This window comes from Lampris incognitus, chromosome 1, assembly GCF_029633865.1.
Source record: "Lampris incognitus isolate fLamInc1 chromosome 1, fLamInc1.hap2, whole genome shotgun sequence".
In the NCBI taxonomy this organism is placed as follows: Eukaryota; Metazoa; Chordata; class Actinopteri; order Lampriformes; family Lampridae; genus Lampris; species Lampris incognitus.
Window position 1 is genome coordinate 111,579,886 of NC_079211.1, and position 15,084 is coordinate 111,594,969.

At 44.5% G+C, this 15,084-nt stretch overlaps 1 protein-coding gene across 1 annotated transcript in view; it reads right to left on the reverse strand.

Moving 5' to 3' along the window:
* The window catches only part of cacna1ba (calcium channel, voltage-dependent, N type, alpha 1B subunit, a), a 269,201-nt gene that overhangs the window by 53,632 nt on the left and 200,485 nt on the right, over positions 1 to 15,084 (reverse strand). The window contains 5 exon segments of the mRNA XM_056281288.1: positions 382 to 546; positions 1,577 to 1,778; positions 4,325 to 4,462; positions 7,850 to 8,010; positions 8,255 to 8,351. Coding sequence (XP_056137263.1) covers positions 382 to 546; positions 1,577 to 1,778; positions 4,325 to 4,462; positions 7,850 to 8,010; positions 8,255 to 8,351 — 763 coding nt within the window.

The window sequence follows — 15,084 nt, forward strand, 5'->3', positions numbered from 1 at the left end:
ATCAGACTTATATTGACTGCATCTTACACTCATTCTTGACTCCATCTGTGGATCGCCTGATGTCATCTTCCTGAGGTTTCTCCCTTATTTTTTCCTGATTAGATTTTCTTGTGGAGTTTTTCCTCATTCAGGTTTAGGGTCCAAGGACAGAGGGTGTCGTATGTTGTACTGATTTTAAAGCCCTACAAGACTACCTCGTGATTTTGGGTTATACAAATAAACTTGGCCTACACATTATCAATTGGAACAAAGTAGACAAATCTAATCAGCTTACTTTATGTCTAAATAGGTCAAACTTTTCAAGGACATCTAAGAAAATGCCAAAATTGCAGCCCAATAAATTCTACGTTGTACCGGCAGAATCTTTTTATCATCGCTAACCTTCATCATCAGCACCACTGTGTTGATGGCAATCATGATCATGATGGAGTACTCAAACGGGGCCGACACCACAAACTTCCACATCCTGTACTGGAACGATTGTGTGTTCACTGGCATGTAGCGAGTGAGAGGCTTGGCGTTGATGGCAAAGTCAATACAGGCCCTCTGTAATGACAGAGACAAAGACAACATCTGCGTTAGATTGGCGTTCTGATTCAATTGCATTCTTTGTCACTTTAGACTACCAAATTGTAACCATATTTTGTTGGCACACTCTTCTCAATAAAGGAGCCGTTATTGGCTGATGGATGAATGGATGGATGGCTGGCTGGATGGATGGATGAATAAATGCGGATGGATGGACGGACACACAAACAGATATTTTCGCCATCCCTGTGCTCTTTTCTTGGGGCTACTTGGTTGAGCCTGGTCCTTTCATATAAGAACACGAGGAGATTTATGGGTGTTTTGTCGAGTGTGCCTGGTTGGAATGTTTAATGGTATCCGGTTTCCACCCACACACGCGACAATTGTGTCTGTAGGGACACCTGACCACGCCGGAGGTAACTTAGGGATTCGAACTAGCGATCCTCGTGTTGGTAGGCAACGGAATAGGCCGCTACGCCACCCGGACGCCCCCTGCAACACTGATGCTTTATCAGCTTGTCACGCTAATAAAATATCAGTGTTGTGTGAAATGTTATTAGCCATCAACTTTTACAAATGTCCTGTCTCTACTTGTCAACAGCCTGTAAAATGTTGGGAATCACAAAGAAATCAAGGAGAAAACAAAATATAACCACCATTTGAAAAACACTGAAATTATCTTAAGGGGACTGCTGACGTTGAAAAAAAAACTCCCCACAATTATCTGAAATCTGTTTTAGGATACAACAGTTTTCAATGAATCTATTTATTTAAATCTTGGCAATAAATATAATTACTTTGTTCTGCAATAAGGCTTGTCACAATGAGCACTTTGTGTGGAGGGCATTAGTGCACTGTGGCTAACCAGAGCACCAAAACACTTCCTACTTTTGATGCCCATTTTCATTTTTTTAAATATTTTTTTCATATAATTTATTTGTGAGAGTTGACTTACATTTAAGAAGAATGTGTTCATGCAGTAAAAAGATATAACCAACAGCTTTAATATCCTAAAATTTATTAGTGAAGTAAAACCTTTCTATCCTACCTCGTTCTTCTCCAAGCTGCACTCAGACATGGCCTTGTCTCCTTGCTCCTGGAAGGTAATGATTATAAGAGCAACAAAGATATTGACAAAGAAAAAAGGGAAGACCACAAAGTAGACCACATAGAAGATAGAGATCTCTATCCGGTAGCCTGGACTGGGACCCTGGTCTTCAAAGGTGGCGTCCACAGAGTGCTTTAAGACGCTGAAAAGAGACAAACACAGTGGGACAACAACAGGGTTTAGGAGTGGAGTCATTATTATGCAGAGATCATTATTATGCTCTGAGGTTGGAAGAAAATCAGCCAATTAAATAAATTAAAGCAAAAAAGAGTATTGACATGGTACCAGGATTAACAGCTTGGCACAAGGAAAGATGAGATTTACATATATTCTAACATTGTAGGAGGTGAATGTTGTTAGCTGTAAGAGGCTTATTTCCCAACGTCAAAGAAAAATCTTCAAGGGCATCTGGGTAGTGTGGCGGTCTATTCCGTTGCCTACCAACATGGGGCTCGTTGGTTCGAATTCCTGTGTTGCCTCCGGCTTGGTCGGGCGTCCCTACAGACACAATTGGCTGTGTCTGCGGGTGGGGAGCCGGATGTGGGTATGTGTCCTGGTCGCTGCACTAGCGCCTCCTCTGGTCGGTCGGGGCGCCTATTCAGGGGGCAGGGGGAACTGGGGGGGAATAGCGTGATCCTCCAACGCGCTATGTCCTCCTGGTGAAACTCCTCACTGTCAGGTGAAAAGAAGTGGCTGGCGACTCCACATGTATCGGAGGAGGCATGTGGTAGTCTGCAGCCCTCTCTGGATCGGCAGAGGGGGTGGAGCAGCGACCGGGATGACTCAGAAGAGTGGGGTAATCGGCCGGGTACAATCGGGCAGGGGGAAAAAAGTCTTCAGCAGCATGTGTACAACAAATAGACAAAGTAGATGGTAAAAAAGTAATGTGTTGCTTCCACAAGACTAAGTTCATGAGAAACGATGACACCACACAAATTCCTTATCTAAAAGACTGACTTGTGCTTAAAAAGCTTTTGTGAAAACTTAAGAAGCACTGGAGATGTAAAGATATTAATCCCATTTCTTTTAACAGGGCTAATATAGTCCCTATGTTACTATGCCTCGAAGTTACGAGACATGAGCTGTATAAAATGGACTTGAAAGCTCTGAAATTAGAAATTCCAGTCTATCACTTTCATACATCACACAGCCATGAATAATCTAATGACAGAATTAATGGCAAGACTGCAGTAAGAACAGCTAGCTCTTAACAGAAGTGGCAGAATGGCCCATTATTTAGAGATGCTATACCAGCAAGGTAAAAGGTTTGATCCCCGCAAACTTCAACATGTTCTAACAGCTGCGCTTCCTGACCAAATGTCCACTGATCGCTAACTGTACGTGACTCTGAAGGAGCACTTCAGCTTGATGTTTAAAATGTAAGCAGTAAGGAGAGACGAGCAACTACACAGGCAACATCCTGTAGCAGTGTGTGTCTGGTACTGGCACTGCAGAGCCTGGATATTTTGTCTTGAGATGATACAATTTACAGTCACTTACAGTGGGCTAGTGCAGCGCATCTGCAGAGCACAGCCCCAGGCCTGCTTCCAAAGCCTCCTCTTGCTAGCAATGAAGGACTCAAGCTGCACTGGCAACAGATGTACCATAGTCGATGTCTCAGTGCTGTGTGATGGCTGGGCTCGAGTCGCCGGGGATTTAGGAAGGTGGTCTTAAAGTAGGGATACACAGGGGAAACTTTTTGGATGTCTGACAGGCAACCGTATGTGCAACCATATGTAAGCAGCTGCACTGACATCGCAGTTTTTCTTCGACTCGAAACATCTCATTCATTCATTCATCTTCAGCCGCTTCTCCGGGGTTGGGTCGCAGTGGCAGCAAGCTAAGTAGGGCACTCCAGACATCCCTCTCCCCCAGCAACGCCTTCCAGCTACTCCTGGGGGATCCCAAGGCGTTCCCAGGCCAGGCTGGACATGAAGTCACTCCAGCGAGTTCTGGGTCTACCCCGGGGACTCCTCCCAGTTGGACGTGCCCGGAAAGCCTCCAAAGAGAGGCACCCAGGAGGCATCCTAATCAGATATCCGAACCACTTCAACTGGTTCCTTTCGACGCGAAGGAGCAGAAGCTCTACTCCGAGCTCCCTCCAGATGTCCGAGCTCCTTATCCTATCTCTAATGCTGAGCCCAGACACCCAACGGAGGAAACTCATTTCAGCCGCTTGTATCTGCGATCTAACCCTTTCGGTCACTACCCAAAGCTCATGACCATAGGTGAGGGTTGGAATGAAGACTGACTGGTAAATTGAGAGCTTTGCCTTCCGGCTCAGCTCCCTCTTCACCACAATGGTCCAGTACAACATCCGCATTACTGCTGATGCTGCACCAATCCACCTGTCAATCTCCCGCTCCATCCTATCCTCACTCGTGAATAAGAACCCTCATTTGAGTTAATTTAGATCTGTGTCTGACTGTTACCTATTGTAAGGATTATTACCCATCTACACTGTCTCCAAAATCGCTCATATATCTGAATGTATTACTATTCTCAAATGCACATCTGAAGGCCATTAAATCTAATCTGCCTGTCAGGGATGAGTGAATTCTGTTCTGGATCAACATAACAAATGTCAAAAGTGAAAGTCAAATTTAGTGTGATATCCAATAGTTTCTGTGTAATCTGTACTGGACTGAGGCAGTCTGACGGGTGTCTGGGTCCAGCCGCTGTCCTTACGTTGGCCAGCCTTCCCCCGTGGACACTGTGAATAGGGTGAGGAAGGCCCAGAGCACATTGTCATAGTGGAACTCGTATTTCTTCCATTCCCTGGGCATGGCCGCCACCTCATCTTTGTCGTAGTCCAGGAACTGTCCTCTGAAACGTAGAAAAGACAGACTAGGAATGAACACTGCCAGGGATATGGCATCACAGGTATGTTATTTTGATAAAACTGATAAGCATCCGTCAATTACAAAATCAACATGGAACAAAGCAGGTCAGCTGGAGGAAAACTAAACAGCAAGATTTGAGAAAGTAAAAGATTTTAACTATTTTAACACAACTGTTCATTTAACGATGAAGAGCTGTGTTAACTGTTAAAGTTTTCCTTATCCCCAAACATTTCTAATTAAATTTTTTCATTTTCCTTTATATGACACCGAGTGGATATGTGGGTTGTTGTGTGTGTATATATATATATATATTTTTTGGTTTCTTTTCTTTCTTTTTTTTTTTTGGTCATATCTTTTGTTATATATATGTTATGGGTAATGTGAAAAAACGGTTAATGTGCAAACTACCCGGTTAAGGTGCAGATTACCCAACAGGCGGTTAATGTGCACATTACCCGCCAGAATGGCTTATCTGCACATTAACCGGGTAGTCTGCACACTACCCGCTTGGGCGGTTAATGTGGATGGAACGAACCTGCAACTCATCTTTTTACGATATTTTGATATTTAAATCAGCAATAGGCCTTTAGCCTAATGACTCATGAAGTGAGGCCATCTGAGGAATCACAAGTTGTGGTAAATGAAAGAACAGACGTTGGCAATATCATTCTGTCTTTACATCAACGTTTTCCCCCACTTGTATAACTAGGCTATTAGCATCAAAGAACACAAACATGAGCCCTCCTCGCTCTCCATCTGATCCCTGATATGAATGAATAGCCTATAAATTTGACAAGGGTGAAAAGAAATATCAGTCTCGGCCATCTCACATCAGGCTGCTATAGCTTACTCTCACTGGAGACATGCGTCATTCAACCAATCCGAAATGGCAATCACTCTGTGGACAGACTGGTAAATAAAACTTTATGGAAGAGGGGTACTGGTGGGGAAAAAATACTAAGACTAGATGATATGAAAACAGAACGAAATTCGTTTTATAAGCCCAGTATGTAGGAGCAGAAGCAGTGAAAAAATATGTCAAACTGCAATTCCTGTCTGTCAATCAGGCAAGAAAAATGAATGAACAGGCGATACCTTTCAGATGCACTTATACACAACCGATCAAAAAAGACAAAAAATGTGCCCGATCCCCTCCCTTGCCTGGCTAATATCCTACTAGTAGTCTACATATTTCATCGATCATATCCTAATCTAACCGAGAATATGGGAGGGAGCAAACAGATTGTCGATGTAGACTAGACTCGCTGCTGTGCAAGTAAAGCACCCACATGCACGCATATCTGCGCATGCGCGCGCGTGCACACACACACACACACACACACACACACTTACACATGTACAAGCCAAGCAAGCCCAATAATGTAGGCCTATAGGCCAAGGCCTAAAAGCACAGCGAGTCTAGTCTACATTTATTTGGGAAAAAGTGAGTCAAATAACTTTATACAAATAACAAACACTCAATCAGAATTGTCCACTGTCCAGTTTTGCAACGTAGGCCTAGCCCATTCTCCGTCCTACAGGCTATGCCAAGTTGAAAGAGGTTTATGATATGGAATCGGTAAAGGTAGCTCTTACTTAGGATTTTGTTTCATTTTAATAGTCTACTGTCCCCAATAAATCAGCAAATAGCTAGTCATTCGTGTATAACCTAGTTCATATCGGTGGTGCCTGTGCAGCCTTCTTTGGGTTAGCGCTGTACTATTGTGCTGCAATTGTTATGTCATGCCTTGATAATGGTTCTTGACTTGATTGATTGGGTCTGCTGTGGATGTGTGGCAGAGTGGGCAGAACATTTTATTCAGGGAGTGTGGCGCTCAAGAGAATTTGGCGCACAACTAGCCTTGACAACAAGCACGCGCGTGGCAATGAGCTACTTCGATGGGCTACTGTACACACACAACTACACTGATTGGCTGCTGTAAGCGACTGACTTGAAGCGCGAATTTCATTCATTCAGACGTTGGCTGAACAGCTTAATTGTAGTATCTGGTAATCGTCCAACTCACTCACGTCCTCACCAACCTTATCGTAGTAGATCGGACAAAATAATGGGTACGTGTAAGAGAGACTTTTACTATGAGAAACTAGTGGTTTCTCTCAACGAGAAGGCTGGAAACACTGTGGTCATTGATCGGGCGACATACGCGCAGATAGCAGCATCCCTTCAGCGACTGCAGGAAGGTGACAAACCCCGTTCAGCACAGGAATATGGCTGGAAGAAGAGATACCACCTCATTGACAGTAATGGTGTGAGTAAAACCGCCAAACGGGTAGTGTTCAGACTACCCGGTTAATGTGAATTCGTTCCATCCACATTAACCATCCAAATGGGTGGTGTAAAGACTACCCGGTTAATGTGGATAATGTGGTTCGTTCTATCCACATTAACCGCCCAAGCGGGTAGTGTGCAGACTACCCGGTTAATGTGCAGATAACCCGTTCTGGCGGGTAATGTGCACATTAACCGCCCCATTGGCTAATCTGCACATTAACCAGGTAGCTTACACATTAACCGTTTTTTCACATTACCCGTAACACACACACACATATATATATATCTATATATATCTATATATATATATATATATATATCTATATATCTATATATTCTTTTCCTTTTTGTAATGTAGAGTAGCTGAATTAACAAGAGTAGGTGAGAAGGGGTAGGAAAAAAATAAGTGTATACTTCCTCCTACTCCTTTTTGAATATATGACAAATAATCTGATGCATACGGAGATTTGTTCCCTGAGGGTTTTTTTCTTTTGGATCCCCCCCCCCCTTTTTTCTCCCCAATTGTATCTGGCCTATTACCCTCACTCTTCCCAGCCGTCCCAGTCTCTGCTCCAACCCCTCTGCTGATCTGGGGAGGGCTGTAGACTACCACATGCCTCCTCCGCTACATGTGGAGTCACCAGCTGCTTCTTTTCACCTGACAGTGAGGAGCTTCACCAGGGGGACGTAGCGCGTGGGAGGATCACGCTATTCCCCCCAGTTCCCCTTCCCCTCCCCCGAACAGGCACCCCGACTGACCAGAGGAGGCGCTAGTGCAGCGACCAGGACACATACCCACATCCGGCTTACCACCTGCACACACAGCCAATTGTGTCCGTAGGGATGCCCTACCAAGCTGGAGGTGACACGGGGATTCGAACCGGGATCCCAGTGTTGGTAGACAATGGAATAGACCGCTATGCTACCTGGACACCGTTTGTTCCCTGAGTTTGATGTGTGGGCTTGTTGATCCCTTCAGATTATTGGCAGTGGATCATCTGTGTGTTACATCCTGCTTATTTACATGTTGGAAATAAATCATCGCTCATTTTAAGCCTTTCGGTGACATGAACCAACCTGCAGTCCTTCTCGAGGCCCTTCGACTCATCGGTGCAATAAAAGAATTTGCCCTTGAAGAGCTGCACCGCAATTACGGCAAAGATGAACATGAAGAGGATGTAGACAATAAGGATGTTCAGGACGTTCTTCAAAGAGTTGACCACACAGTCAAACACTGCCTGAGGATGTACAAACACACACACGAGCATGTACAAACGCAGAGCAGTTGTGCAAAAGTAAACATGGAGAAACACACACACACACACACACACACACACACACACACACACACACACACACACACACACACACACACACACAGTTGTTTTAGGTTAGGGTCAACCCTTCTCGTGCAGGGCAGACCACGAATAGGTAAACAGACTGAGGCTACTGTGGCGTGGTGGCTGTATCAGCAGTGTGTACCTTGAGTTTTGGCAGACGTTTGATAGTCTTCAGAGGTCGTAAGACTCGCAGCACCCTCAAGGACTTGATGGTGCTGATGTCTTTGACTTTGGTTCCCCTGGGAATAGCAAACACAGTCATCAATCTTGAATTATTGACACAAGCCACATACATTTTTGTTAACACAGCCAAGTACGGTGGACAGACTGACTGTCTAAAAGACAAAACAAAAAACTGACTGAAATACAGTCGAACCCACTTAAATCGATCCCACCGGGGGGAGGGAAAATATAATGGACTTAAAAGGGCCTCCGGTTAATAGAGGTTGTCGAAAAGTTTGGTTGTTTGGTACTCAAGGTACAGCAGAAGTGTTTTTTTCCTGTAAATTTCACATTTCAATATTAATTTACAGCGGCTATAAAAAGTCTACGCATCCGTTAAAATGGCAGGTAAAAAAATGAAACCAAGATAAATCATGTCAGAACTTTTTCCACCTTTAATGTGAAAATGCAACGTATAAAGATAAAAGTGAAAAAAAACCCCAAACATTTGGGGGGGGGGATACAAAACTTACAATAACCTTGTTTCATAAGCGTGCACAACCTTTTATAAGTGGGGATGTGGCTGTGTTCAGAAGTAACCAATCACATTCAAACCCATGTTAAATGGTAGTTACTATACACCGTCCATCTATTAACCCCGAACCAAGTTCAGCTGTTCCTGCAGGATTTTCCTGAAAGAAACGGGGATTTACATTCTCAGTTGAAAAAACAAAAGTCACGACCTTTACAAGAGGGAGGATTAGAGGACATTTCCATTTTAAGCTGAATGGAAATAATTTAGAAACAGTGGAGACATTTCGGTTCTTAGGAGCCACCAGATTATCATGGAAAGACCACATTATGAATATTGTGGGTAAGTGTAAAAACTTTATACATGTGATGAGATGTCTGGTAGGGAGGGACTGGGGAGCAGATATTGTATCCTTGAAGTACACATACACAGCTTTATTTAGGTCTTGGTTAGATTATGGGAGGATAGTTTACAGTTCAGCATCAAAAACTGCACTAGGAGGGTTACATGTGATCCAGGCCTGGGCAGTACGAGTATGCAGTGAGCATGTAGGAGCAGTAAGCACCTCTCCCCTGTGTATGCCCTCCAAGTTGAGACAGGAGAGGGCATCCGGGTAGCATAGTGGTCTATTTTGTTGCCTACCAACACCGGGATCGGCAGTTTGAATCCCTGCGTTACCTCTGGCTTGGTCGGGCATTCCAGCCATCCATTATCCGAACCGCTTAACCTGTACTCTCAGGGTCGCAGGGATGGTGGAGCCTGTCCCAGCAGTCATTGGGCAGCAGGTGGGGAGACACCCTGGACAGGCCGCCAGGCCATCACACAGGGCCCACACACACACACGCACGCACGCACACACACACACACCTAGGAACAATTTAGTATGGCCGATTCACCTGACCTGCATGTCTTTGGACTGTGGGAGGAAACGGGAGCCCCCGGAGGAAACCCATGCAGACACAGAGAGAACATGCAAACTCCACACAGAGGATGACCCTGGATGACCCCCAAGGTTGGACTACCCCGGGGCTCAAACCCAAGACCTTCTTGTTGTGAGGCGACCACGCAAAGCACTACGTCGTCGGGAGTCCCTACAGACACAATTGGCCGTGTCTGCGGGTGGGAAGCCGGATGTGGGTGTGTGTCCTGGTCGCTGCACTAGCACCTTCTCTCGTCGGTCAGGGCGCCTGTTCGGGGGGGGGGGGGATAGTGTGATCCTCCCATGCGATACATTGCCCTGGCGAAACTCCTAACTGTCAGGTGAAAAGAAGCGGCTGGTGACTCCACATGTATCGGAGGAGACATGCGGTAGTCTGCAGCCCTCCCCGGATCAGCAGAAGGGATGGAGCAGCGAGCGGGATGGCTCGGAAAATAGCACAATTGGCCAAGTACAATTGGAGAGAAAGGGAGGGGGGAGGGGCGCACACACACACACAAAAAAAAGTTGAGACAGGAGAAATGCCACTTTGCAGAAAACAACTTCTTGTTAACTACTGGCTCGATTTGAAAGGTCATTAAGAAAGTCACCCTACCAAAAATATGGAAAGGGAGAGAACACCAAAATCAAGTTTTGGCTAGACAGGAGATGCAGCAGCAAGGAATTTAGGATTATCTGAGATGGAGTTTTGTCCAACTGTTACATGGCCAAATGTGGTCGATTTGGAATTGCTAAAAATTAAGGCAAGAAATAGAAATGCGGATCTAAGGAGTAAGTTTTATTTTTATAGACTACAAAACTACAGACGATGTTCACATTTTTACTGATGTATCAAAGGATCCAGCAACAGACAATACAGGCTCTGCAGTTACAGTTCCAAGTCACAAAGTTGAAATATCCAAATGCACTTCTGATTTCTTAACTGTACATACAGTTGAGTTGCCATTTTCATGGCTTTGGAATGGATTGAACAAAACAGACCAAACAACAACCTTGTTTGTAGTGATTCTATATCTCTACTGTCTGGTCTCTTGTGTAAGGTGTGTCCAGTAATCACCAGGGCTTACTATTCAAAACATCAATACACTCAAGAGTAATTAAACAAGGCACTGAGATCACATTCTTATGGGTTCCTGCTCACATAGGCATCAAGGGAAATGAAAAAGTGGATGAACGAGCGAAACAAGCACTTAGGAAAGGAAACATAGGCATCCATATCAAACTGTCAAAATCATAGGGAAAGGGCATTGTCTATATCAATAAAGAATGGCAACAGCTCAGGGATCAGGAGATACGGGGGAGACAAATATGTTCGATTCAAAGTGAGCAGGCAGTGTAAGAAACGGGAGAAAACAAAACAAGAGGTCATAATAAGATTAAGAATAGTACACAGCAATCTACACAGCACACTTTAAGTAATAGGTAAGCATCCAGCCGGTCTTTGTAAACATTGTCAGATACCAGAAACTGTAGAACAAGGGATGCATGATATTGGATTTTAGCAGATATGCTGAAATTTCCTACCAATTTGGCCAATTGCCAATGCCGATGCAGATACATGCACGTATTTTTTTGCGCCTAATTGCAAAGAACATCAAGTTTCTCCTGTAGTGGACTGAACGGAAGCTGTTAAACTGACCACGAAAGCAGCACACACCCATATGGGCATCGCACTGTTGATCTCTATTTTTATGCAGCTGGTCTATTTTTTTTCTTCTCTACGCACAGCTACATGGCCCTCAGACAGACAAGTACAATCTGTTTAAAAATTATTAAAATAAATAAATACCTCACTGTACCAGAGGCAACACAAAGCTACCTTGCTGGGGTTTTTTTTTTTCCATCTCATCTCAACATCAGCCGCCTTTGGGTCGGGTTGCAGTGGCAGCAAGCTAAGTAGGGCACTCCAGACATCCCTCTTCCCCAGCAATGCCCTCCAGCTCCTCCTGGGGGATCCCAAGGTGTTCCCAGGTCAGATTGGACATGTAGTCCCTCCAGAGAGTTCTGGGTCTACCCCGGGGTCTCCTCCCAGCTGGATGTGCCCGGATAACCTCTAAAGGAAGGTGCCCGGGAGGCATCCTAATCAGATGCCTGAACAAACTCAACTGGCAATTTTCAACAGGAAGGAGCAGCGGTTCTACTTTGAGTTCCCTTCGGATGGCAGAGCTCCTCACCCTATCGCTAAGGCTGAGCCCAGACACTCTATGGAGGGAACTAATTTCAGTCGCTTGTATCCGCAATCCCACCCTTTCGGTCACTACCCAAAGTTAATGACCATGGGCGAGGGTTGGAACGAAGACTGACGGGTAAATTGAGAGCTTTGCCTACTGGCTCAGCTCTCTCTTCACAATGGTCTGGTACAACGTTCGCATTACTGCTGATGCTGCATCAATCTGCATGTCAATCTCCCGCTCCATCCTACCCTCACTTGTGAGCAAGACCCCAGGATTCTTGAACTCCTTCACTTGAGGCAACAACTCATCCCCAACCCGGAAGGAACAATCCACCATTTTCTGGTAGAGAACCATGGCCTCAGACTTGGAGGTGCTGACTCTCATCCCAGCCATTTCACACTCAGCTGCAAACTGCCCAGTGCGCGCTGGAGGTCGCGTACTGATGAAGCCTACAAAACCACATCATCTGCAAAGAGCAGAGATGCAATTCTGAGGTTCCCAAAATGGACACATTACTACTCCAGTCCATGAATATCACAAACAGAATTGGAGACAGGGGACCACCTTGGCAGACTCCAACACCCACTGAAAACGTGTTTTACTTTGTGCCAAGAATGTGGACACAGCTCTCACTTTGGTTATACAAGGACCAGATGGCTTGTAGCAACTGCTCCAGTACCCCATACTCCCACAGTACCCCCCACAGACTGCCATTTTCCGGAAGAGAACCATGGCCTCAGACTTGGAGGTGCTGACTCTCATGCTGGTCATTTCACACTGAGCTGCAAACTGCCCCAGTGCGCGCTGGAGGTCATGTTCTGATGAAGCCAACAAAACCACATCGTCTGCGAAGAGCAGAGCAAGAGGACCGGAGGGTGTGCTCCAATGATCAGGGCATTACACTGCTCAGCCTCCTGTATTTTCGTCAGGAGGCAGAGCTGGAGGTGGCAGAGTTGAAGATGCTAAGATTTTAATTGGGAGTGACAAAGAAGGACAGGATTAGGAATGATTATATTAGAGGAACAGCTCAGGTTGGACGGCAAGAGAGGCAAGATTGAGATGGCTTGGATATGTGTGGAAGAGAGATGTTGGATATATTGGGAGAAGGATGCCAGGGAAGAGGAAAAGAGGAAGGCCCTTGATGTGGTGAAGGAGGATATACAAGTGGCTGGTGTGACAGAGGAAGATGCAGAGGACAGGAAGAAATAGAAACGGATGATCTGCTGTGGCGACCCCTAACGGGAGCAGCTGAAAGTAGTAGTAGTAGACACTGCTCAGCCTCCCTGGGAAAGTCTACTCTAGGGTGCTGGAAAGAAGGCTCCGACCAACAATCGAACCTTGGATCCAGGAGGAACAACACAGATTCCGTCTTGGCTGTGGAACAACGGACCAACTCTTTACCCTTGGGAAAATACTGAGGGAGGCATGGGAGTTTGTCCAGCCAGTCTACATGTGTTTTGTGGACTTGTAGAAAGCTTACGACCGTGTACCCCGGGGCACTCTGTGGGGGGCACTGCAGGAGTATGGGGTACTGGGGCAGTTGCTTCAAGCCATCCGGTCCTTGTATAATCAAAGTGAGAGCTGTGTGCGCATTCTCGGCACAAAGTCAAACACGTTTTCGGTGGGTGTCGGACTTCGCCAAGGTTGTCCCTTGTCTCCGATTCTGTTTGATATTCATGGACAGGATCTCAAGGCGCAGCCAAGGTGAGGAGTGTGTATTTTCATTTTTTTCCCCTAAAAGTTTTCAGTTTGTTCTTCACTTGAATTTTATAGGTTGTAGTGTATATTAAAGGTGGAAAAAGTTCTGACATGATGTATATTGGTTTCATTTTTTTAACAGGGGTGTGTTGGCTTTTTATATCAACTGCATCATGTTAATTAATTAAAGGTACAGTCATTTTTTGAAAATAAAAAACATGTGACTGTGATGTCTGTGTGTCAATGCCATTTGTCATCTCAAAGCCTGTTTTTCACATAGTCTCCTTTAGTCTTTTGAATTAAATATTTTTTCCCTTTTCACACAACAGCTTATATCTGCAAGATTTACAGATGTTTGTTAACACATGACATGACAGGGCCCTCTGTTTCCTTCACCAGTTGTGTAGGGTGTCTTTTAGTATATCATAAACTACAGCATCTGTTAAATAACATTTTATTTTGCAATCTCAGTTTTTCATATAACTGTACCATACAGCTGACTATTGATTTTATCTTCCGCACAGACTGAAAAACAGTCTCTTATTTCTAAGTCAATCTATTTTCCAGATATTTTAAATATTCTCTTACATTTACTGGCTTACAAACAAAACTTTGGCTTCAGACAAAAGCCGCGAACAAGTCACAGATACATTATTAAATCAAGTTCGAGTATTGAAATACAGCTTTGGACCTTTTGAGTTATCTAGTTTAAAGGGGTTCTTGAATTATCTGAGATCAGACTTGTGTAAATATATTTAAGTGTTGTCAGAACTTAAAAAAAAACCTCGTGTTGTCAAGGCATTCCAGTTATCAGACTTTGACTTAAGCGGGTTCGAGTGAAGTGGCATAATTTCTGCAAAACAAGCTGCTTTTTAGTGGCCAAAAGGTTGATGCACTATTACCTTGAGACTGTATGACTGTGGTGTAAATGAGTGAGATCACGTGAACTGGGTGATTTCATGAACATGAACAAATGAAGGCCGCATGGTAAACATGGAAGCTGTACGCTAATGTGGAAGTACTGCTTACATTGCACAATGTTTCCCCCTAAGCAATAAAATTTCAGCAACGTCAACTGGTCGGCTCTAATGAACACATGCCTCTCCTAACCGCTCATCGAGCTGTTTAAACCTGAATTACATGAAACAGCTCTGTAGAACGTTTTCATTTGCATGCACTGAAATGCATGCAAATGAACTGGTTATTTTACATAAATCCGCATTTCTGTGAGTGCTCCATTTCAACATATTGTTCTCTATGCTCACGTGGTCACATTTGGAAGTGTGCATCAAGGTTTTTCATCATAAAGTTTTTTTTTAAATAGGTGTGCTGATCTGAGACCAGTCTGAATCTCAAAGGAATACACTGACTCTTTTTCAAACAAGCACTTTGATCTCCAAACAACAAGAGGACCAAAGTACATGTAATTTTAAATAAAATGCATGTGCATGTCCATTATGTTACTTAAC